At 39.5% G+C, this 24234-nt stretch overlaps 2 protein-coding genes across 2 annotated transcripts in view; both read left to right on the top strand.

Annotated features, from left to right (window-relative positions):
* LOC307131036 (cytochrome P450 2G1-like) overlaps positions 1–24234 on the top strand; it is a 118212-nt gene that overhangs the window by 45416 nt on the left and 48562 nt on the right. The window lies entirely within an intron of this gene.
* LOC307131037 (uncharacterized protein) lies at positions 17417–24087 on the top strand. Its single transcript, XM_079824439.1, has 10 exons — positions 17417–17446; positions 17633–17687; positions 18628–18692; positions 18801–18836; positions 21743–22025; positions 22190–22326; positions 22417–22449; positions 23106–23388; positions 23560–23702; positions 23800–24087. Exons 2-10 carry the CDS (start codon positions 17677–17679, stop codon positions 23811–23813), a joined length of 1005 nt encoding a protein of 334 aa, XP_079680565.1. The 5' UTR covers positions 17417–17446; positions 17633–17676; the 3' UTR covers positions 23814–24087.

Here is a 24234-nt window from a genome sequence, read left to right as displayed (position 1 = left end):
GAGAAACGAAGCTCCTGTGGGAGCCGAGGGAACAGCACTGCTGTAGTAGGAGAAAATTAGCCAGAGAAACGAAGCTCCTGTGGGAGCCAAGGGAACAGCACTGCTGTGGCAGTGGAGAAAATAAGCCAGAGAAAACTGAGCTCCTGTGGGAGAAAAGGAGAAAAAGTTAGACGGAAAAATGGAGAAACACATACAACTTATTTTGAAATGTCTAATTATTGCAGGATGCTCATTCAAATTCATATGTAAGAGATAAAACAACAACCTTTATTTCTATAGCACGTTAAAAAACAACATAAGTTGACCAAAGTGCTTTACTCTCTCAACAGTACTAATAAAACATTGACAAAACACCCCGATATAAACACACAAAAACACAAACACACATCTCAAACTCCCAGTCCTTATGGGCAGTTGTAAGCAAGAGAGAAGAGATGTGTTTTCGACACAGATTTAAAACATCCTAAGGATTCACAAGATCTGATATGCAGAGGGAGGCTATTCCGGAGGCATGGCGCAGCCACATAGAAAATACAGTCTTACAACTGTATACACCGTTTTCTTTACTGTGATTTATATCGTAATATGTTGTCATTGTTGATACGAATTCGCTTTGCATAAATGTATGCTATTCATTGATTGTGAAATGCTCTGAACTGAAGCATTCTGAAGCATTGTTCAAGCCAGTAGAACGCACAACGGTGCCACATTCAGAAACGTGATCGCTCACATTAATTCAATGAAATCATAGCCTTTGAATTTTTTTCTGTTTCATAAAAAAAAAAAAAAAAAAAATATATATATATATATATATATATATATATATATATATATATATATATATATATATATATATATATATATACATATATAAGATGGTATAACAATCATTGATACACTTGTTATACAATAGCCTGCCCTACTATAAGGTATTGATGTTACATTTAAGAAAGCGGGTGCTCCCAAATACATTGTTCAGTTCGCACACATCTAAAATAGTCACAAATGCTAGTATGCACTGTGTTGAGCCCTGTGAGCGTCAAGTTGAGAAATATTGAATCAAGGCGGTGATTATCAGCTGATTCCAACTAGTAGCTGATTGTTTGGCGTAATATGCACTGTTGCATTGACAGCATTTTAGTGATTTAGCCTCACAATACGTTCGCTCGCTTTACCAGCAGCAAGTAAATTGATCGTTCATCACCACGGCGACCGCATGCGCGTACATGATGAACGCATTTCTCCTGTGTGAAAAGTATCTGTCTGTACTGTAGTACACAGGGGCGGAAAGATCGCAAGAAAAGAAAAGTAAAAGAGCTGTAATACATTATCTTAAGACAGGAACTGTTGTAGTTCTCCCTGTTGCAAGTCTGTGCTGTGTGCACTCCTTTACACTGTCCGAGCACTGCTCTCGCGGTTGGCTCGTGAATGCTGATGGAAGCGGCCGAAAGGGGTTTTTAGATAGCTTATAAATTTGTAAGGAAAAGATTTTAGTATTGTAGAGTTGCTTCGAGCCGTGCAGACAGCGTGGGCGGGCGGGGCGAACTGCCGGAAATGCCGGAAATGCCATCCGTGCTGGAAACTGTCAATGAATGGAGGCAAGACTGCTGCGTGTATATATACCTCTATTGTTGATTAGCTGAGTGCTCTCCACCTGTGTCAATTATCTGAACGTGCTCCTCCCGAACTTTGTTCATAAAACATCATTTATTGTCCCTTGAATGGAAATTCGGGATGGACTCAGTAACCAGCATTTGAACAAACCTGATACATTATAAAATTATACACAATAATCATTCACACCATACATACCATACACATAAGAATATGTAGAACGTCACTAATCCATATTCAACAATCTGATTGATACGGGCACAAAATAATGTTTAAACCTGTTCCGTTTATAACGGAGAACTCTATACCTTCTTCTGGAGGGTAAGAGTTCATAACAGGGATAAAGTACATGAGTTGGGTCACTTAAAATCCTTTTTGCCTCATTCAGAGTGCATTGCTGATACAGAGTCTGAATACTGGGATAGTCTTTCAGTCCAATCATTTTCATCGCAATTCGAACAATATACATTATCTTTGATTATTTTGATTTAACAGAGAGATTACCAAACCAGAAAGACAGGCCATATTTGTGACCAGTCACGGAAAGTAGGGACACAAGTCGGTTCTGTGGCATTTTGAGTTATTCAAAGATTCTGAAAGTGTAGTCTCCAAGCTTTCCAACGATGTGTAACACATGGAAATCTGATCATATTTGGAAAAGTTGTGGCCATTTGAAAGTAGGCACTCAACAAAACCTTAACAGGGAGAAACGACCTCTAAAGATTTTGCAGTTCTCACCTGTTCTCACCTGCTGGGAGTGACAATAGGGCTCATTTACATCTCATTTAGATAAGCCATACCCCCTGTAAAGCTCCCCCCTGTAAAGCTGCATGGTTGCATAGCAACCCAACGGGATGCATTGTGTAGCATTAGGAGTTTTTGAACAGGATTCTGTAATAAACGTGATCATTTTGGTCACTATAATCAAGTCAAGTCAACTTTATTAATATAGCGCTTTTAACAATGTAGATTGTTTCAAAGCAGCTTTACAGTGTTAAACAGGAAAATAATGCAGCATAATTTTATTCAGCTGTATAGCCATTCTGGAAAAAACAGTGATGTCATCAGTTCATTTCAATTATCATACAGTGACAGTGTGGGCTTTAGATCAATAATTCGATCAGTAATTTAGTTTAAATGGTTAATTTAGTTTATTAATTAGATTTATTTCGATGTTTAGTTGAAAAAGTTAGTGTCCCCAACTGAGCATGCCAAGCCAGAGGCAATGGAGAAAAATAAACCTTGGGAGAAACCAGGCTCAGTCGGGGTGCCAGTTCTCCTCTGGCCAATTAACAAACAGCGTAGTATTATTATTATTATTCTGGCCATTCAGGTCATAATAGATCAGAATATTCGAGGGACCGGGGGCAACATGCTGGAGACGGGTTTATTGAGGATGATGTTGATTAAATAATGATTAAAGTGCAATATTCGAATGATCGGAGGCAACACGCTGGAGACGGGTTTATTGAGGATGACATATTGATTTAAGTATTATTTAATTGTAATATTCAAACAATCTGAGTCAACACGCCGGAGACAGGTTTATTGAGATGCCGTGTCGATGAGGCAGTTGCAGGGGGAGTCTAATCACTGTCTCTGCAGACACTTCGGGGTCCTGTGTTGGTCTTCTCTGGGCGCAGGTCCACCATCTGAAATGGATACGGCCCGGATCCGGCTGACTGCAGTAAACCTCGGGATAAAACAGAGAGACTATCATTTGCGTAGATGCCATTCTTCTGATGATGTAACGAGTACATCAGGTGTTATGGGAAGTGTTCCCGGTTCCGGCTGACCTAGTTAATGCAGCCTAACAATCATTTCATTGAAAAAGGGTTTTATGTGTATGCCACAGTAAAGAGATGTGTTTTTAGTCTAGATTTAAACTGACAGAGTGTGTCTGCTTCCCGAACAATGTTAGGAAGACTGTTCCAGAGTTTCGGAGCTAAATAGGAAAAGGATCGACCGCCTGCAGTTGATTTGGATATTCTCGGTATTATCAACTGGCCAGAATTTTGAGACCGCAGTAGACGTGATGGAGTATAAAATGTTAAGAGCTCGCTCAAGTATTGGGGAGCTAAACCATTTAGTGCTTTGTAAGTAATAAGTAAGATTTTAAAATTTATGCGATGTTTAATAGGCAGCCAGTGCAGTGTTGACAGAACTGGGCTAATATGGTCATACTTCCTGGTTCTAGTAAGAACTCGAGCTGCTGCGTTTTGGACCAGTTGGAGTTTATGTATTAAGCGAGCAGGGCAACCACTCAGTAGAGCATTACAATAATCTAGCCTTGAGGTCATGAACGCATGAACTAACTGTTCAGCATTTTGTATTGAGAGCATGTGCCGTAATTTAGATATATTTTTAAGATGGTAGAAAGCAGTTTTACAGATGCTAGAAACATGGCTTTCAAACGAAAGATTGGTATCAAAGAGCACACCCAGGTTCCTCACTGACGACGAGGACTTGACAGAACAGCCATCAAGTGTTAGACAGTATTCTAGGTTACTACTTGTGGAGCTTTTTTGTCCAATAATTAAAAATTCAGTTTTTTCTGAATTGAGTTGCAGGAAATTACCGGTCATCCAATGTTTTATATCATGAAATAAAATTTTCATTCCATTTCATCTCTAGTTATGATCAACTATGATAAACTAAAATCAACTATAAGTATGTGTTTTTATAGTATAATATGCAAATTACAATTTTCTATAAGAAAAAAATATAGATTTCTATATTTTTTTATATTTATTCTATATTTTTCTATATTTTGTTCTTTTCTCTGACATTTAAGGGTAACATAGGCCTACAAAGACTCTTTTAGGTCTAAAACAGTTTGGATAGTTGTTAATATAGAGTTCCCACAGCTTGGTTAACTTCAAATTCTAGAACCTTTCAAGGACTTTCCAGGTCCAGCTTTTTTTTTTGCATTTATTTTTGACCATATGACAGAGGTCTGATATTCTATTTGTCATATTTCTGTTTTGCATAAAACTGAAGAATATTCGGTACATCCTAGACTGTATTCTATAATGATCTACTTTTTTACTCTATTAACTTTTGCATGGATTTTATTGAAAAGAGCTTAGGCTCATGCAACCAGTCTATTTTTGCAATATTTCACGGTGTGTCTGTGAAACGCTGAGGTACCGTATAGTTTTGTGCGCGCCTGAACATCATGGCAACGTACAACACAAAGTACCTCACGCGGGAAACATTTAACGTAACGCGTAAAAGCAAGTAACAAACATAAATCAAGCATAGTCCACAAAGTGTTGGCGAAATAACACATTATCGGACCGGAGAGAATAATATGGAATTTCTTCCAGAAAACTTCTTGCACAAAATAAATTCAAGCACTTTCAAGGACCTGTATGTATGTTTATTTTCAGTCATGTCGTTGTACACAGCCCTCTCTTTCTGTACAAGGGAAAGATGATCGTGTTGTTCTTTACTGCTTCAGACTTTCTATCATCTGGAAGGTTTGCACTTCGTATCAGCTGGTCGTTATTGCTTTAGCACTGCTCAGTCACCAGGGTTGCCAGGTTTTCACAACAAAACCCACACAATTGCTACTCAAAACTAGCCCAAAACAAGCCCAATAGGGGGGACGTTATGACAAACACAATTCAGACAGGACGACTTTGGCAAATTACTTTGAGTTTATTGAAACTCAAGTTATCTTTGGTGGTACGGTTCCTTATGAGTGTTCTTGCTCCATAATTATTAGAACATACAAGAGCTTTACCTTAACCCCCCATGGAACCATCAGCTTGAATGATATACAGATGATTAAGAACGCTATTAGCAACACTATTGTTTAGCCGATTTTTGCCCTTTTTTAAGTCTTAATTATAAGAGACAAATTGTCAATAAAACTGATTCTTGTTGAATGTTCTTTTGTCTTTATTGGATTGCAGTGAGTGCAACATGACACTTCTAGACTATTATATACTATATCTTTAAAACATAAGTTTAGTTTTATTAGTAAAACCTCCATTGCATATCATGCTCTATAGAAAGTGCATAAACATTCAACTCAACAATTGTATGAATGCATCAACCTCACAGACGAACGTCACAATTCAGCAATTATCTGCTTTTAAACAATAATAAATAAATTGAATTAATAAATATATAAATTGTTTATAAAAAAAAATTATTATTTATCCAATATATTATTCATATGAGGAATATTATGCCAAACATTTAACATTTAAACAAGAATTGTGCTATTAAACATAAATATTGACCAGATTTCCATAAAAGTTTAATACAGCATTATTTTCATCTTTATATTTGGCATATAGCACAGTCATCTGTAAATATTTTTATTTTCTCGTGCTTTTTTTTTTTCATTGATTTGCTCATAGTGACAACATACAAAGCCCCTAAAATAATAAATAATAATTTTTTGTGTCTTCCAGAAACTATTCACATGCACACAAGGCTTGGGCCTTGGTACATCTTCCCACCTGGAGCAGAGTCTCACGGGCTCTGCTCCCTGTGTGACGACACCTCTGGACAAAGGCATGAGCGGAGGGAACCGACTTCGGATTCCAGATTGGGAAAAATTGGTGGCTGGTAACCTAAACTACACTCAAACGGAGAGAGGCCCGTAGCCGACACTGGTAATGAGTTATGTGCATATTCAACCCATGAAAGTTGCTGACTCCAGGAGGAATGATTCTGGGATACCAAACATCGCAACACTCTTTCAAGGTCCTGGTTGGCCCATTCGGTCTGGCCATTGCTCTGGGGATGGAAACCCGAAGACAGACTAACCGTCACCCCAGGAACTTACAAAAATTATGGGAGCAGGGTCTCGAAGGGACAGACAGCGGTTGGAGTAACCCAACAGGCCGAAACAAAATCCCGAATGTCACGAGCCTTACCTGGCCACCAGAATCATTGCTTAACCAAAAATTTGGACCGATTAACTCCTGGATGACAAGCTACATTGGTACAATGATCCCATTGTACTACGTCGGACCGTACTCCCTCAAGCACAAATAATCGACTCACCGGGGGGAGGAGTTACCCCTTCTAAAGCCAACTTGAAGTTCAATTTGACCTCCAATGTGAGTGTAGAGACAAAGAGCTCTCGGGTAAAATGCACTCGGGAGTAGACAGGCTTTCGGAGCGGTCAAATTCGCGAGATAAAGCATTGGGTTTGATGTTCTTACAACCTGGGCGGTACGAAAAAGAAAAGTCAAAACGTCTGAGAAAAAGAGCCCACTGAGCCTGCCTGGAGTTGAGTCTTTTAGCAGATCTGATTTAAAATTCCAGATTCTTCTAATCGGTCCAAACAATAAAAGGTACCCCGACCCCTCTAACCAATGACGCCACGCCTCCAATGCAAGTTTGACTGCCAACAACTCCCTGTTACCAATGCTTAGTTGCGTTCGGCTGGCAACAAACGATGGGAATAAAACGCTCACGGATGCATCTTGTCATCCGAGGAAGAACGCTGGGAGAGAACCGCACCTACCCCAAACTCTGACGCATCGACCTCCACCACAAAATGACGTGATGAATCAGGGGCAATAAGAATGCCTCCCTTTCTGGAGCAGGAAGTGAGTATAACATGCCCTTACACAGAGACGTACCTGGCTGTAGATCTATAGCACAGTCATAGGGACGATGAGGAGGTAGAGAAGCTGCACAAGACTTACTGAACACTTCCTTCAGGTCGAGATACTCCTTGGGCACGTTTGATAAATTCACAGACTCATCCTGCAACACAGAACTAGACACAGACGAACAAGCAGACACAAGACAAGAGGCATAACACTGATTACTCCAGGCAGAGACAGAGTTGTGGCCCCAGTCAACACTGGGGTTATGCTAACCAACCAGGGATGACCGAGAACGATGGGAATGATTGGAGAGTCACTGATAAAAAATTCCATTGTCTCAGTGTGGTTCCCTGATGTGACCTAAGTGAGTCAGTGGAGTGAGTGATGGTCGGAAGTATCTGTCCATTGAGGGCATGGACAGCAATGGAGTTACAGCGGGGAGTGATGGGGATCTGGAGACGAACAGCCAAAGAGTAGTCCATACAATTACTTTCTGCCCCGGAATCCACCAGGGCCTGGCAGTTGTGAGACCTGTTTGCCCATTGCAGTCTTACCGGGAGGAGAGTCGCAGATGAGGATTTCCCAAACGAGGCTCCACCCGACAGTAACCCTTTCTCTACTGTCAGGCTTGATCTTTTACTGGACAGTGGTTGAGGAAATGACCTGTCCCGCTAGCCTGGATGCCAGCCGAACTTAGCCCCGCCCACAACATTTTTACTCGGGCAGTTCGGTCTGGACTTAGAGAAGTAGAGAAGTAATTATGCCCGAACAGAAACTGTTCGGACCAATGAAATCATTAGGGCGGGCTTTAGACGATGATGGACAGATGATCAACATTAACGTAATCACCCACGTCATCAAAGGCGCTTGGGTTGAGTTTGTTCTAATCCTAAACGGAGAACTTGTTCGTATATGCATTCACCTTCACTATTTCTCTCAGAAATGATGATCGTGTTGGTAAGTACTCTGTGTATCCTTAAATTCTTTTTTTACAACACCGGCAAAGATCATTTACACTCATCTTTTTTCTTCTAACGTTAGGCTACTTATTCCAGCATGTGTGCAGGTACAGGGTTGCCAAGTTTTTACAACAAAACTTCCCAATTGCTAACGTTCCTCAAAACTAGCCAAAAACAAGCCCAATAGCTTTCCAGGGGGGGGGGGGGGGGTTCTCCGGGAAAAAGGGCATTTGGGGGGTAAAATATGTGTTATTTTGGCAGGGATGGCAACTAAAAATCGCATTCCTGGGTCTGTATATCACCTAATTGGGGTCGCTTTAACCCGCGGACATGGCAACACAGTGCAGTTGAGTTCTGTTGACATTTGACAACTAACGTTATGCGTTGCTCCGTTGCTCTGATTGGTTGTAGGTCTATCCAATTGAGGTCTTTCCTGGTTCGGTTGAAACACGCCCCATAATCACAGCCCAACGGAGCAGTATCAGACTCATATTCTGACTAGAATGGAGTATGACAACGTCAGGCTACTGTCGCGCCACAGTACAGACAGAGTCCCCTAGATCTCTGACGTTCTCTCTCTCCTCCCGGGAAAGCCGAGCTCTTCCCACCAGCATGGGCTCGGGATCGATGGGTTGTTACGTGAAATGAAGGAAACTAAAGTGAGGACTCAAATGCAGATTGAAGATGGAGTTTATTGACAAAATAAAACAAACACAAAACAAAACCCACGAAGGGGAAAACAATCCAGAATAACAAAAACCAACTAGAAACATACCATGCAGGATCACGGGGAAACGGGAGACGTTAGACAACGATCTGACACAGACTGCAAACACAAGGACTTAAAAAGGGAAAATAATCAGGAGGGAACAGGTGGGAGAAATCAAACACTAATCAGATAACAAGGGGGAGGGATCAGACAAAGACATGAGCACATGGCCCAAAATAACAAAACACCACATGTGCTCCACGAGACAGGACAGGCATGTGACATGGGTGGGCTGACCAGGTCTCCACCGAGGAACTCATGGAACTCTGGGAATAGTCTTGTACAGGAACGTTGATTGTGCTGCTGTAATCGCGAGTCCACTCGTAAAGCCAGCTCCATAAGTCCATTAAGGCTCGTGGGTAGTTCAAGCATGTATCTCACACATTTGACACAGCCAGCCCATGCAGGAACCTGTCCCACTGCGCCTCCTCGATCCACTTGCACTCCGCAGCCAAAGTTCTGAACTTTATCATATAGTCAGAGACGGGTCGGTTGTTCTGCTGAAGATCTGCGACTGCACGATCAAAGACCCGTCTCATTTCCTCTGTGAGTGCCAGGAACGAGGAGCAACAAGGATGGTTCTTTTCCCACACCGCCGTTCCCCAAAGAGCCGCACTTCCCGACAACAGGGTCATTACCAACGCCACCTTAGATGTCCCTGTGGCAAACGTTAAAGGCTGTAGTGAGAAGAACACCGAGCGTCTAGTCAAAAATGCTCTACACAGATCAGGCTCACCCAAGTATCTTTCTGGCTTTGGGATACGAGGTTCGTGCTGGCCAGTTAACTCGGTTGGGGGGAACGGTCGGTGGGGTTGGTGCAGTGGGCAATCTCAGCTGTTGAACTAGGGAGGTGAGCTTGCACACCTGCGTCACTAATGTCTGCACCACCTGCCCTGTAGGGGTCACCTGTTCATCCTGTCGATCCATCCGTTGATTACTAGTGGTGAGATATTCTTGTAGTTCTGCCACTCTCGCTGGATCCATCTCTTGCTCAGATTTTTCTGTCAGATTCACTGAAATGAAAACTGCAAGATCTAGAAGTGACGCAGGGACGCAATGGGCAAACTCCAAACCGGCGGAACATCCAGGATGAGGAAATGGCAGCAAACTCCCAGGAGAACAAACACACAGACAAGGAAGCCACAGGACAGTTTGCAACGATCTGACAACAGAGGTAGGTAAGTGACATGTATATATAGGGAGGATAATCAGGTGCAGCAGGTGGAGAAGATCAGATCCTCAGCAATCAGTGACCACGCCTCCAACACAACCACACACACACATACAAAGAATGAGACAATGAATTCATGAACCGTGACACGAATGTCACCACTAAAGAATCACTAAACAGCTGCCATGAAAATACATTATTTGTATGACAAATGTATTTTCATTAAATTCTTAATTTTCTATTATAGTATGTCAAAAATGGGCAATAGTCTGCAAATCATCATAATGAATCATTTTTTACAAATCTTTATGTTGTGGAGCACAAAACTAGATATATATGGTATATTTTGAAAGCTTCTGAAAGCTTTCTTGACAACCCCATTACTTTTTAATTTATGTTACGAATAATATTAAATTTCATATTTATAATCACACAAACTCGCCAAACAGAGACATATATCAAATGAAAGCTCTCTTAATAATATCGCAGTGTGGTTTATTTCACTGATATAACACTTTACAGTAACATAGTTATCAAAAGAATCATGAAGATGGAAATGACTCCTGCATCACATTCCTCTAACACTACATCAGCTCTTTCCTTGGGTTTTTTCTTCAAGATGAGAGCATGCATGGCCAAACGACACTGTAATATGTCCAGGATGTGAAGATCAAAACAAGTCTTCATGCAGCCAAAAACTTGTTGATTCTACATCATTTTGCATCTTGAGTGTGTATTAAACTACCAATGTCGGATGAATCAACATCAGAGTTCGATATTGATTCAATGACTTAATGTTGACAACAGAATGTTGATTTAACAAACTTTCAATGACGATTTGCTATCTGGGTAATAGTCTGGGTAAAATATCTGAACCTTATTCTTTTAAAAACAGACGTTGTATTAAGCAGTAGCCTACATAAAATATTGAATGAAAATGTCAACCGGATGACCCCACAGTAGCTGCATGAATCTCCAGCTATCTGACGGACATCTCGCCATTAAGCAAAAACATAATCTGCAGCTTAAGGCGAGACACGGCAGTCGAAAACATAGTTTTTTCATGCAGTGGTCAATTTTGAGATTTTGGGCCAGTTTGCTCCCTTAACATGTAAGCTTTCATGTCAAAATAAAAAAAAAAATCAGCATTACACATTAAGATGGTTACTTCATTAAATTTTGTCAACGTGTGCCTTTAGATGTCTACCCGAAATCATCAACAGTTATTCTAACGCGAGCTCCCGTGTCGTCTCCATTGAGAATGAGGAGATACGTCATGGTCGCCTGCTGTCACGTGACAAATTGGGCGGAATCTGAGCCCGTCCGCCATTTTGGGATCCCACGCTATCGGTTGCCAGGGGCAACATTGTAAGAGCGATACAGAGCGATTATCATCGCGGCGTTTAAGCAAAGAAATTACAAGAAAACTTAGAAGAAATGGAGAAGAAGAGGTCTCTTACAGGGAGAAACTTACTACCAGTGCCAAGCTGAGGTATTTAGAGAAGCTGGCTGATATCAAAAACTTTGACCCATACGAGCTGCCGCAGCAGAACTCACAACTCTTTACCACCTTGCACTGAAATGTTTCTATAAATATATTTCCTGTGCATTCTGAATAATAAATAAATATATTTCCCCACTATTCTGCAGCAGTCCAGTGCTCATCCTCATTAGCAGTGTTTTTCTCTTACTGGTCATATTTTATACCTGTTGAGTTTACTTTTTTATATGAATTTGACTAAAAATTAAAATGATTGTTTGTGTGCGCTGGTTTATTCGAATTGTGATGAAAATGATTGGACTGAAAGACTATCCCAGCAGTGCAGTCCAGAGCGCTGGACGCCATAGAGTGCCATAGAGTGCCCCGTCTCTGAGAGAGGAGGTCCGGTCTCAGAGGAATAGGCCAGGGAGGGGCTGTCGCAAGGAGTAGCAGTTCTGAGAACCAGGTCTGGCCGTGCCAATACGGGGCGACCAAAATTACCTGCTCCTTGTCCTCCCTGATCTTGCACAGTACCCGTGCGAGAAGGCTCACTGGGGGGAACGCATATAAGCGTAGGCCAGGCCCCGCAGCCAGCTGTGCGCCAGTGCATCTGTGCCGAGCGTGCCCTCGGTCAGGGAATAGTACAGGCTGCAGTGGGAAGAGTCTTGGGAGGCAAACAGATCTACCTGTGCGTCGCCGAACTGTTCCCAAATCAGCTGGACCGTCTGGGGATGGAGTCGCCATTCTCCAGGAAGTGGCTGAATCCGTGAGAGCTCGTCGGCTGCACGGTTCAGTTCTCCCGGGATGTGGACAGCACGAAGGGACCTCAGGTGCTTCTGACTCCATAAAACGAGATGGCGGGCGAGTTGAGACATACGGCGGGAGCGTAGACCGCCCTGGTGGTTGATGTACGCTACAGTGGCCATGTTGTCTGTCCGGACAAGTACATGTTGACCCCTCAGTAACGCTCGGAAGCGGGGCAGGGCGAACCGTACTGCCAGCAACTCGAGGCAATTGACATGCAGAAGGTGCTGGGGTCCTATCCAGGAGCCCGCGGCTGCTTGTCCATTGCACATGGCACCCCAGCCCATGGTGGAGGCATCTGTTGACACAACAACATGCCTGGATTCTCGTTCTAAGGACACACCGGACCGTAGAAAACTGAGGTTCGACCACGGGGTGAGCGTCTGTAAGCAGGCCCGAGTCACTTGGACCCGGAGCGTGCCAGACCGCCATGCCCATCTCGGGACTCGATCGCATAGCCAGTGCTGAAACGGTCTCATATGTAGCAATCCGAGCGGCGTTACCGCGGCTGCAGATGCCATATGCCCCAGGAGCCTCTGAAAGTGTTTCAGTGGAACCGCACTCTTGCTCTCGATTTGACGGAGGCAAGTCAGCAGAGACTGCGCGCACTCGCTCGTAAGGCATTCGAAAAGGCGTTTCGCTGTCAACATCTTGAACGGAAGCCTGTGTAGGTAACGGTTCAAGATGCGCAGGTCCAGGATTGGCCTTAACCCACCGGTCTTTTTAGGTACAATGAAGTAGGGGCTGTAGAACCCAGACTTCATCTCGGCTGGAGGGACAGGCTCGATCGCACCCTTCGCCAGTAGGGTGGCAACCTCCGCTCGCATGACAGGGGCATTGGCCCCGACCATAGTAAAGCGGACTCCCCGGAAACAGGGAGGAGCCTGCGCGAACTGAATCGCATAGCCGCGCCTGATTGTCTTCGCGACCCAGCGGGACAGCCCTGGGATCTGGAGCCAGGCTCCCAGGAACTGCACCAGCGGGGTCATTCGGGCTACAGACGTACCCGGTGTGGGGCAGCAATGCAGCGTTACCGGCCCGGACAAGGGAGGCTGTTGGGCGTCCCGGTGTGGGGGCACGGTTAATGGCTGCGTCCTGACAGAGGAGACCAGGGAAGGACGCGCGTTCCACTGGGGTCTGCTCTGCCAGGGGGCTGGAGACAGAGAGGGATGCGAGTGGCGGAACCCATGGGTGGCGCGCACCGTCATCACCGATCTCTGGGGGCTCAGGGATGGGAGTGTTAATTCTTTCTTTGACCAAATTAGGGTGCTGCTGAACAAAGGATTCTCCCCCGGCCCTCCACCGGGGGAAGGAATGGTCCTGCTACCATCTCCTGGAAAGAATTTCCCATCCCTGAGCTGTCCTTCTCAGGAGCGCCGCTTGGCCTGGCGTTTAGCGGGGCGCGGGGCGACCTGAGGGGACTGGGACGCCTTCCTACGGCTTCTTTCGGGACCCGGCCCGGGTGATAGCTGCTGCTTGGACCGGGCGGGAGGGGCGGGAGCCTTAGGAGGGCGTCCTCGGCGGCCTCCTAAGACCTCAGTTAGCAGGCTTGAAGGAGTGAAGAGATACTCTTGGCTCCAAAGCAGAAACATAATGCGATGTTGCCAGCGTACTTCCTTATATACCCATGAGGTGGGGCGGAGTTACGCATGCAAATTCCGCATGCCCATGGCATTGGCACTGCCATTGGGCGCTGTTAAATACCTCGAAGGTGATTGGCTTCTAGGCGAAACCCCCATTCGTTAGTCACTAACGTACGTCGTAGTGACTGAATGAAAGGGAACAGCTGTTTTCTATGTGAATATATAGTAAAGTATAATTTATTCTTGTGATCAAAGCTGAATTTATCATCATTTCTCCAGTCTGCAGTGTCACATGATCCTACACAAATCATTCTAATGACGACAAACATTTATGATTATCAGTGTTGAAAAAAGTTGTGTACAATGTTTTTAGGATTTTTTGAAAGCTTTCTATTTCAGAGAAATGCTGTTCTTTTGAACCTTCTATTCATCAAAGAATCCTGGGGGAAAATGAGCATATTCGGCATAAGATACTACTTTAAAAAAGTACATATCCCAGTCTGAACTGTAGTACTGAGACTCTGAATATTAAATCCTGACCTCTTGTGGGTTTGCTACTGTTACAATTAAAAAACGTATAGGGAAAAAACATGCCAGGCAGACATGATGTAAGCAATACAGCTAAATATTAACATTGATACTGGGTGTGCGAATTATCAAGAATTGACAATAGTCAATCGTATTGATGGCATGAGGGGCCCCCAAATAAAATTATGCTTAGGGCCCCATTCCCAGTATTCAGACTCTGTATCAGCAATGCACTCTGAATGAGGCAAAAAGGATTTTAAGTGACCCAACTCAAGTACTTTATCCCTGTTATGACCTCTTACCCTCCACAAGAAGGTATAGAGTTCTCCGTTATAAACGGAACAGGTTTAAACATTATTTTGTGCCCGTATCAATTAGATTGTTGAATATGGATTAGTGACGTTCTACATATTCTTATGTGTATGGTATGTATGGTGTGAATGATTATTGTGTATAATTTTATAATGTATCAGGTTTGTTCAAATACTGGCTACTGAGTCCATCCCGAATTTCCCTTCAAGGGACAATAAAGTATATTTAATTTCATATTTAATTTCATTTAATTTATCGGGGAGTGTATTGTCTCATAGTCACGTGACGTGATCAAGGATGAAATAAAGCCTCATTTTGTGTACAATCATGTGGGCGATTCACTTTGCGTGGTGGAATGTTCAAACTCCAAAGTAATGTTTTAACTAGGTCTGTCACGATATAAAAAAATAAAAAAACAGGAAATCTTTTGTAATAGGTCCATTTAATGTTGATTTTACTGATATTGGATATGACTCAGAGTGTGTGTACATGTTTGGCTATACTAAAAAGTTCTGTCCTATGTGTTCTGTGCTAGATTTACACGTGACTAAGTCTTAAGCTCTCACATATTGTGGCCTTTGACTGTTCTAGTTGCTTCTATTGCTCTCATTTGTACGTAGCTTTGGATAAAAGCGTCTGCTAAATGACTAAATGTAAATGTATTCACAATTTAATTTGTAAAGCAATTTGGATCAACTGGTGTGTGGGCAGAGGCCTGAAAGTTTCAACCTGGAGAGCAGAGCAGCTTTGTACTCTTTACAAACAGACTATGCATTGTTTGACAGTTCGCTATTGTTATATTTGTGTCCAGAATTACAGAGTTTGAATGTAAAAATACACCTACACTGTAAAATAAAAAAAATATTTCAAAAATGTTCAAATGACTAACAGCAGCGGCTGCCAAACAAAAAAACCCATCAAATAAAGTAAAATATATTAATTTAAAAAAGGAAAAACCTGTAAAATAACAGTGTTTTTCTCTAAAACTTTTAATGAAAATGTCTGTAAAATTATTGGTTTTGCCGTAACTGCCAGTCATTTGACTGTTTTTTAACTTTTTTTATTTTATTTTACAGTGGAAACATAAAACTAATAAGATTTACTTTAAAATTACAAAGAATAATGTTAACATTTTTAGTATGGACATAAATATTTGATATAATGAGCTACATATTTAATTACAGATTATTTCTTTAATGTCACATACATTTGTAGGCCTATGTCATTTAAGAAAAAAGAAAAAATACTGTATAAATAATACAGTAATTTCCCTGTATAAAAAAACTCGGTGCGCAAGAAAAGTAACCCGCGCATGCGTTTTATCAAATAACGATGTATTTACTTCAATAAAACACATGTAAGGGTGTAAAAACACCCTGAGACAAAAACTTGGGCATTTTTACCCCCATAGATTGAATTTTTGGGGCATTCTAACACACAGTGAGTTGTTGCCCTGCATTATATTCTTCATCAATCAACTGTATGAAATGTTAGATGAACTAAGTAGGTCTGGGGCAGGGCAAGTGCGTTAAATGCGGTAATAATTTGAATGCGTTATTTTTTACCGTACACCCTAGAAATGTTTTTTTTTTTATAATTTACATTTGCGTAGTAAAAAAGGACTCAACTGTATCAATAAAAGGAGTTTAGCCTGATTTCCTATACCCATTGTTTAATTGACTGTACTCCACATTTTTTACCATCATATTTATATTCACTTATTTTAACTTTTTCCTATTAATTTTAGTTATTTGATTTCTTAATTTGCAATAGACGTCCCGTCCCATTCCTCTTTGTTCCCAGTTCTGTTTGCTTTATGCACTTTCTATAGAGCATGATATGCAATGGAGATTTTATTAATAAAACTAAACTTTTGTTTGGACAAGTCAGGGTGTAAAGATGTAGTATATAATAGAGTCAAAAGAACATTCAACAATAAATTTTTTTGTTTTATTGACAATTTGTCTCTAATAATGAAGATTTTTAAAAAGGGCAAAATATGGCTAAACAATAGTGTTATTCATCATCTGTGTATCATTCAAGCTTTAGCATTAACCCTTCCATGGGGGGTTAATGCTAAAGCTCTTGTATGTTCTAATAATTATGTAGCAAGAACCCTCATAAGGAACCATACCATCAAAGATAGCTTGTGTTTCAATAAACTCAAAGTATTTGCTAAAGTGGTCCTGTCTGAATTGTGTTTGTCATAACTTGAAGGTTTCTGGACTCTCCCCTGGATTGCAGTTTGCGCTCTTCACAAAACACACTAGTGATCTTACGAATAACACTGAAGCTTCGAGGCGCATATCAAACACACAGCACAATCTCCAAGCCCCGTATCCAGGAGTGTATTGTCTCACATAGTCACGTGACGTGATCAAGGACGAAATAAAGCATCATTTTGTGTACAATCATGTGGGCGATTCACTTTGCGTGTCAGAATGTTCAAACTCCAAAGTAATGTTTGAACTAGGGCTGTCACGATATAAAAAAAAAACAGGAAATATTTTGTAATAGGTCCATTTAATGTTGATGTTACTGATATCAGATAAGACTCTTTTGGTTGGGAGGATCTTAATTCACCAATAAATAGAGCATCATTTCAGAGTACAATATTATTCAACTGGACCCTCTACATAGACTGCTGGTGAGGATTAATATTCATATGTTTAATGGCACATTTTTGGTTTGTAATGTTTTAATAGGGCATAATATTCCTCATATGAATAATGTATTGGATAAATAATAAATATAGCAATTGTTTATAAACAAATATTAATAATGTATTTGATTTATAATATAAAACTTATTATTTACTATGTATTATTTACAGATAACTTCTGAATTGTGAAGGTCTTCTGTGAGGCTGATTCATTGATGATTTCCAGGTGAGTGATGAATGTTTATGAACTCTCTACACCAGGGTGCAATTATAATAGAAATGAAAATGTATTGAATACAGTTGATACATTTGCAAAAATCTTGGCACAAAACTCTAAGCCGTTCACTCTTGTAACGCTACTGTTCTTTAATTAATGTTGAATGTTTCCTTTTTCAAAACCATAATATCAGAGTAAATGTCACGTTCTTACTTCAAAATAACACAAAATAATCAATCCAATAATGACAAGAGAATTAAACAAGAATCCGTTTTATTGACAATCTGTCTTTTAAAAAGGGCAAAATCTGGCTAAACAATAGTGTTGATAATTATTCTAAATGGCATTAAATAACACTGAACATTTCATATATATTTAAAACTGTTATCATAAATAATGAAATATCAACATTATACATTTCTATACTGTCACTTTTGATCAATTTAATGCATAATAATAAGCAAATCCTCATCAGAATGATTTGTGAAGGATCATGTGACACTGAAGACAATGATGATAAATTCAGCTTTTATCACAGGAACAAATTACATATTCAAATATTCAAATAGAAATAACTTTTCTATTTGAATATTTGAATATGTAATTTGTTCCTGTGATAAAAGCTGAATTTATCATCATTGTCTTCAGTGTTTAAAGAGTAAAAATATTTCACAATATTCCTGTTTTGCTGTATTTTGGATCAAATAAATGAAGCCTTGGTGAGCAGAAGAGACTTCTTTTAAAAACATTTAACACATCTTACCATCCAAAAGCTTTTGACCGGTAGTGTATATAAGTTAAAACTAGAGTAAACTCAGCAAAGACATTTAAAACCCAAAGAACGGAGGCAGGTTAGTCACCAGTTTCTTTGTTTAAATGAGGATGAGAAATTGAAAATTATTCCTTCATATGCTGAGATGAGGTGATGTGTTGTTGTGTCTTATTTCAGGATGGCCGTTCGTGGGATTTTGTTTCTAACACTTTTTACTGGGATGTGTGCCGCTGATTCCACAGGTATGTTTAGAATAATACAAGTAAAAATGCCTGGATTTAAAAATCTGTAACCAGATTAAATGTATGTACTTAATGATGTGTGTCTAACTGTCATTACTTTATTAACAGGAACGATCATCTTGCCATGGTGCCCTTGTGGTCCAAGTAAGTGTTCTTCATTACTTTGAATGTTGTCAGTAACACACATATAATATTCTTACTGTACATTTGATAACTGTCTTCATGTACATTATCCCTTATTGGTTGTTGTGTCAAAATTAACACAGGCAGGCTGATCAGGATCAGGATTACATAGTTACTAACCACAAATAAATAATTTGACACAAAATATTGATTTGAGTTTAATTTATTTTAGTAGCTCACTTGTAATATATGCAAAGCTTCCGTGAAAATCTTTCCTAGCAAGACAAACAACGACGTTCAAACAAGACAAACATTTAAGGGATAATGTACTATCATGTACACCCAAATAAATAATTGCATAATTATATACTGTGTTCTGTATGACATATTGATTTGAGATTAAACTGTTTTAAATTCATACCTGTTTATTATCTTAGAATCAATTACATTGTACAAAAACAATAATTCGGGCAAAAAGACAAACACTACAGTACACAGTAAAATCCCCAGTGTAAAATGAACACTGCTCAGAGCACATATGGTCCCACTCTACAGAGTGTTAAAGTAACATGAGATCAGTGTTAAAGTTAATGAGATAATTAAGAGATTAAATAAGTGATGATTGACCATTAGTGATGACACCTGATGATAATGAGCAAAATCACTGAAGAGAAAAAAGAAAAACACAAGAACTACGACTGGCTATAAAAAAGACATTAAATCTCTGAAGATCTCAGCAGAGGAGGATTAAACAACTCCACAAACAGCATTACCAGCTTCACACATTACTAACCAGACTGACTTTATTTCTGTCAGACGTCTACAGAATCACTTATTGAGAATTAACACATTTTTGGTTTGATTTTGTTTAGAAAATTGTTAGTTTTTAATGTGACCATAATGGTGATAAGTGCTTTCTTTAGTTGGTCAGTTTGATGACTTTTTAATGTTAGTGTTTCTCTGGCTGCTGTAACTGAGCTTGCTATGGCAAGAAAAACAAGATAAACACAATCAGATGGTGTCAGCTGCTCAGTGATAAGAATATGATCATTGTATAGTGATTTAGTTCATTGATCTTATGGCTGAGTATGAGCAATATACTATCAACTTTTTTATTGTGATTCTAGAAAAGAGATCAGGCACAGTTTTAATCAGAAAAGCTGAATTAATTTTGAGATTTATTGTACACGAATCACTACAATAATAAAGCTACTATTTGATGATAACAACTGTATCATCAACAACAAGCATCAAGTTTCTCTTGCTGTTCTCACCGTAACAAACAGTTACAGCAACCAGAGAAAAATAATGTTAACAAGTCAAGGGTCAAGAGCCCAGCTAAAGCAAACACTAATCACCACAATGGTGACTTCAAACAACTTTCATTTTCAATAAATCATCAACATCTAAACCTCTGTTAATTCTCAATAAGAGCTTCTGTAGTCGTCTAACAGAAATAATTTCAGTCTGGTTAGTGATGTGTGAAGCTGGTAATGCTGTTTGTGGAGTTGTTTAATCCTCCTCTGCTGAGATCTTCAGAGATTTAATGTCTTCTTTTTATAGTCAGTCGTCATTCTTGTGTTTTTCTTTTTTCTCTTCAGTGATTTTGCTCATTATCATCAGGTGTCATCACTAATGGTCAATCATCACTTAATTAATCTCTTAATTATCCCATTAACTTTAACACTCTGGGAATTTTACTGTGTACTCTCAGTCGTAGCCTAACGGTTAGAGAGTTGGACTTGTAACCCAAAGGTTGTGGATTCAAATCTCAGTTGGGGGAGTGAATGATCAGTGCTCTCTTCCACTCTCATTACTCATGAGTAAGGTGCCCTTGAGCAAGGCTCTTAATCCACAATCTCTCCCCGGGTGTGTGTTCACTACTCACTGCTGTGTATGTGTACACAAATTCTGAGTATGGGACATAAGTACTGCTTTGTTTTTTTATGGGACCGTACGTTTTACTATATGTCTGGCATGAAAAATACAGCATTTTAGTCATTTCCGATTATTTTGGTGAAGTCACAACAATCATTTAACTGATTTGAATAATATAAATTGTGAATGTTATGTGTATGCCAGATGAAAGAGATTAGTCTAGATTTTAGTCTAGATTTAAATTGACAGAGTGTGTCTGCTAAATAGGTAAACAAGGTAACAAGGTGGTAGGTGCTAAATAGGAAAAGGATCGACTGCCTGCAGTTGATTTTGATATTCTAGGTATGATCAACTGGCCAGAGTTTTGAGATCGCAATAGTTTTTAATAGGGAGCCAGTGAAGTGTTGATTGAACCGGGCTAATATGGTCATACTTCCTGGTTCTAGTGGTTAATGTTTATTAAGTGTGCAGGGCAACCACCAAGTAGAGCATTACAAAAATCTAGTCTTGAGGTCAAGTATCATCAATTAAGTAATTTGATAATTACATAACCCTTATGCTCTTTTTTGATAAAAGGCAAGCCATTAGGAGCGATAATGAAAGACAGGAGCATGTTAAGCATAGCTAATGAAAATTTAGCTGTGGCCTGTGGTATGTAGATAACGATGTGATCGCTACCAAATGAGTTAAAGACCTATCAGCCCTATTAGCCCTTACGAAAGGAAAATATATTTACCAATATATTACTTGAAATATATTATAATATATTGTTAATATATTGATGGTACATATATACAATATATGTAATATATTGCAGTATATTGCAAAATATACAAATGATTGCCGCTTTCAATATATTGCAATATATTGGAAAATATAAATATTAAATCCCATATATTGGTATATATCGCCTAATGTATTACATGATATTTTCCAATATACTGCAATATATTTTTGTTATATTGCAGTATATTGGCTATTATATTGGGATTATACTTTAGCGCATTAAAGAAAACAAATTTTATTGTTTATTATTTTATGTTAAACAGGGAATCTTGCTCGTGGAGCCCCAGCTGTCCAGTCTACCACGTACGATAATTTAACAGCTGCTGAAAATGCTGTTGATGGCAACAGGAATTCAATTATGGATGGTGGGTCATGCAGTCATACTAGAGAGGAGAGGAACCCCTGGTGGAGACTTGACCTACTGAAAGTCTTCGCGGTAACCAGTGTTCGCATCACTAATCGAGGAGATGGTTTTGCAGAGAGGATAAATGGTGCTCAGATCCGTATCGGCAACAGCCTGGACAATAATGGCAACAATAATGAGCTGTAAGTATTGGCTCTCTCTTAATACGTGGTTAGAAAATGAGTAAATAAGATACAATGACTTTGAATGAATCTTTTTAATACAAACTTGTCTTTGACAGAAGTATATTTAATATGCTTCATGCTGTTTTGATGCGCCCATCTCTATTTACTGTGTGTCTTCACAGAGCTGCAACTGTTGAGTCCATGGCACCTGGAGAGGCAAAAACATTTGAGTTTAAGCCTATTATGGGGCAATATGTCAACATTTTTATTCCTGGGCGCAATGAAATTCTCACACTGTGTGAGGTCGAGGTGTTTGGAGGTAAGGGACAGAGAGATAAGATGTATCTGTGATATAATTTGTTTATGTACTTATTAATGTGCTTATAACTGTTATTATTTTTTTTAACAGAAAAATCCACATCAGCTGATGCTTGTGCTCCAAGTGAGTGTTTTTCATTACTTTGAATGTTGTCAGTGACATATATATACATATATATACATATATATATATATATATATATATATATATATATATATATATATATATATATATATATATATATATATATATATATATATATATATATATATATATAAAAATAATTGAGCAAAATTTAAAATTAACAAAAAAGTTGCTTATACAAGGTAAGAGACCAATGACAAAAAACATACAGAAGAGAGAAAAACAACAACAAAACAAAAACAAAGAGAAAGAAAATAATAATAGAGTTGCAGTAGAAGTAGTAATCATACTAATGATATTAACAATAATAATAGTAGTAGTAGTAACAACAATAATATTCATGATAACAATAGTAGGAGTAGTGGTAGCATTAGTAATTTATAATAATAGTAATAATAATAATAATAATAGTAATACATTTAGACCAGTCAATAAAATTATTGTAGATATACACTATTCTCTAGGTCTCTAGGTCTGGCTCCATAACTGCAAGTGAGCACAACCAATAGACCTTCCCGACATAGACACCTCCCTCCGACCGACCGCACACCCAACCCCAGCAGTTGAGCCTTTATGCTCAGAGAGCCACATTCAAGAAAAAAAAAGTTATTGTTTTTTTATTTTATGTTAAACAGGGAATCTTGCTCGTGGAGCCCGAGCTGTCCAATCTTCCACATACGAAAATTTAACAGCTGCTGAAAATGCTGTTGATGGCAACAGGAATTCAATTATGGATGGTGGGTCATGCAGCCATACTGAAGAGGAGAGGAACCCCTGGTGGAGAGTTGACCTGGGGGAAGTCTCAGAGGTAACCAGAGTTCGCATCACTAATCGAGGAGATGGTTTTGCAGAGAGGATAATTGGTGCTCAGATCCGTATCGGCAACAGCCTGGACAATAATGGCAACAATAATGAGCTGTAAGTATTGGCTCTCTCTTAATACGTGGTTAGTAAATGAGTAAATAAGATACAATGACTTTGATTGAATCTTTTTAATACAAACTTGTCTTTGACAGAAGTATATTTAATATGCTTCATGCTGTTTTGATGCGCCCATCTTTATTTCTCTGTTACTGTGTGTCTTCACAGAGCTGCAACTATTGGGTCCATCCCACCCGGAGAGACAAAAACATTTAAATTTAGGCCTATTAAGGGTCGATATGTCAACGTTTTCATACCCCAGTTACTCCGCAAGAAATTTCTCACACTGTGTGAGGTCGAAGTGTTTGCAGGTGAGTGATAAAAGGAGAGATACGGTGTGCAGACATTTGTACTATTTATACTATGTGTACATTGTCTTAATGATTTTTTTTCTGTTTCCATTGCCAGATAGAGTGGAATGAGATGGTGTTACACCACAGTCCACTGATCCTACAAGCAAAATACAAAACTAGTCTTTTCTGAGCAATTGTAATGTTGCACTTTTTTCATTGGTTTAATTTTGCCTATGCACATTTTATCCTTAAGATAAAAGATCAGTTTCAGTGCACATTCAGTAAAGGTTTGAAATGGTTTAAAATTGCTCCTGATTCTTAACCCCAGTTTGATCCAGAGGGGTGTGTATTTACCCTTCTTTGTTTATCTTTGCTTTCTACATGAATAAATTACTACAGCATCACATGTTGTATTGTGTGTTTCTGGATCAAAAAAGGTTAATTTAGATATTTACAATGAGGAGGAGGTATAGATTTACAGCTACCCATCTAGGGTTGAGGACTTGGTTACAAAGTAAAGACTTACATTTTACAAAAAAGAGAATCAGAA

This window comes from Gobio gobio (genome assembly GCF_949357685.1).
Source record: "Gobio gobio genome assembly, chromosome: 8".
In the NCBI taxonomy this organism is placed as follows: Eukaryota; Metazoa; Chordata; class Actinopteri; order Cypriniformes; family Gobionidae; genus Gobio; species Gobio gobio.
This window is presented reverse-complemented; position numbering and strand designations above follow the sequence as displayed.

Coding starts and splice junctions, on each gene's coding strand:
- LOC307131037 (XM_079824439.1), top strand. Junction 18,693..18,800: donor GTGTGCCGCTGATTCCACAG/GTATGTTTAGAA, acceptor CTTTATTAACAG/GAACGATCATCTTGCCATGG. Junction 23,389..23,559: donor AATGGCAACAATAATGAGCT/GTAAGTATTGGC, acceptor GTGTCTTCACAG/AGCTGCAACTATTGGGTCCA.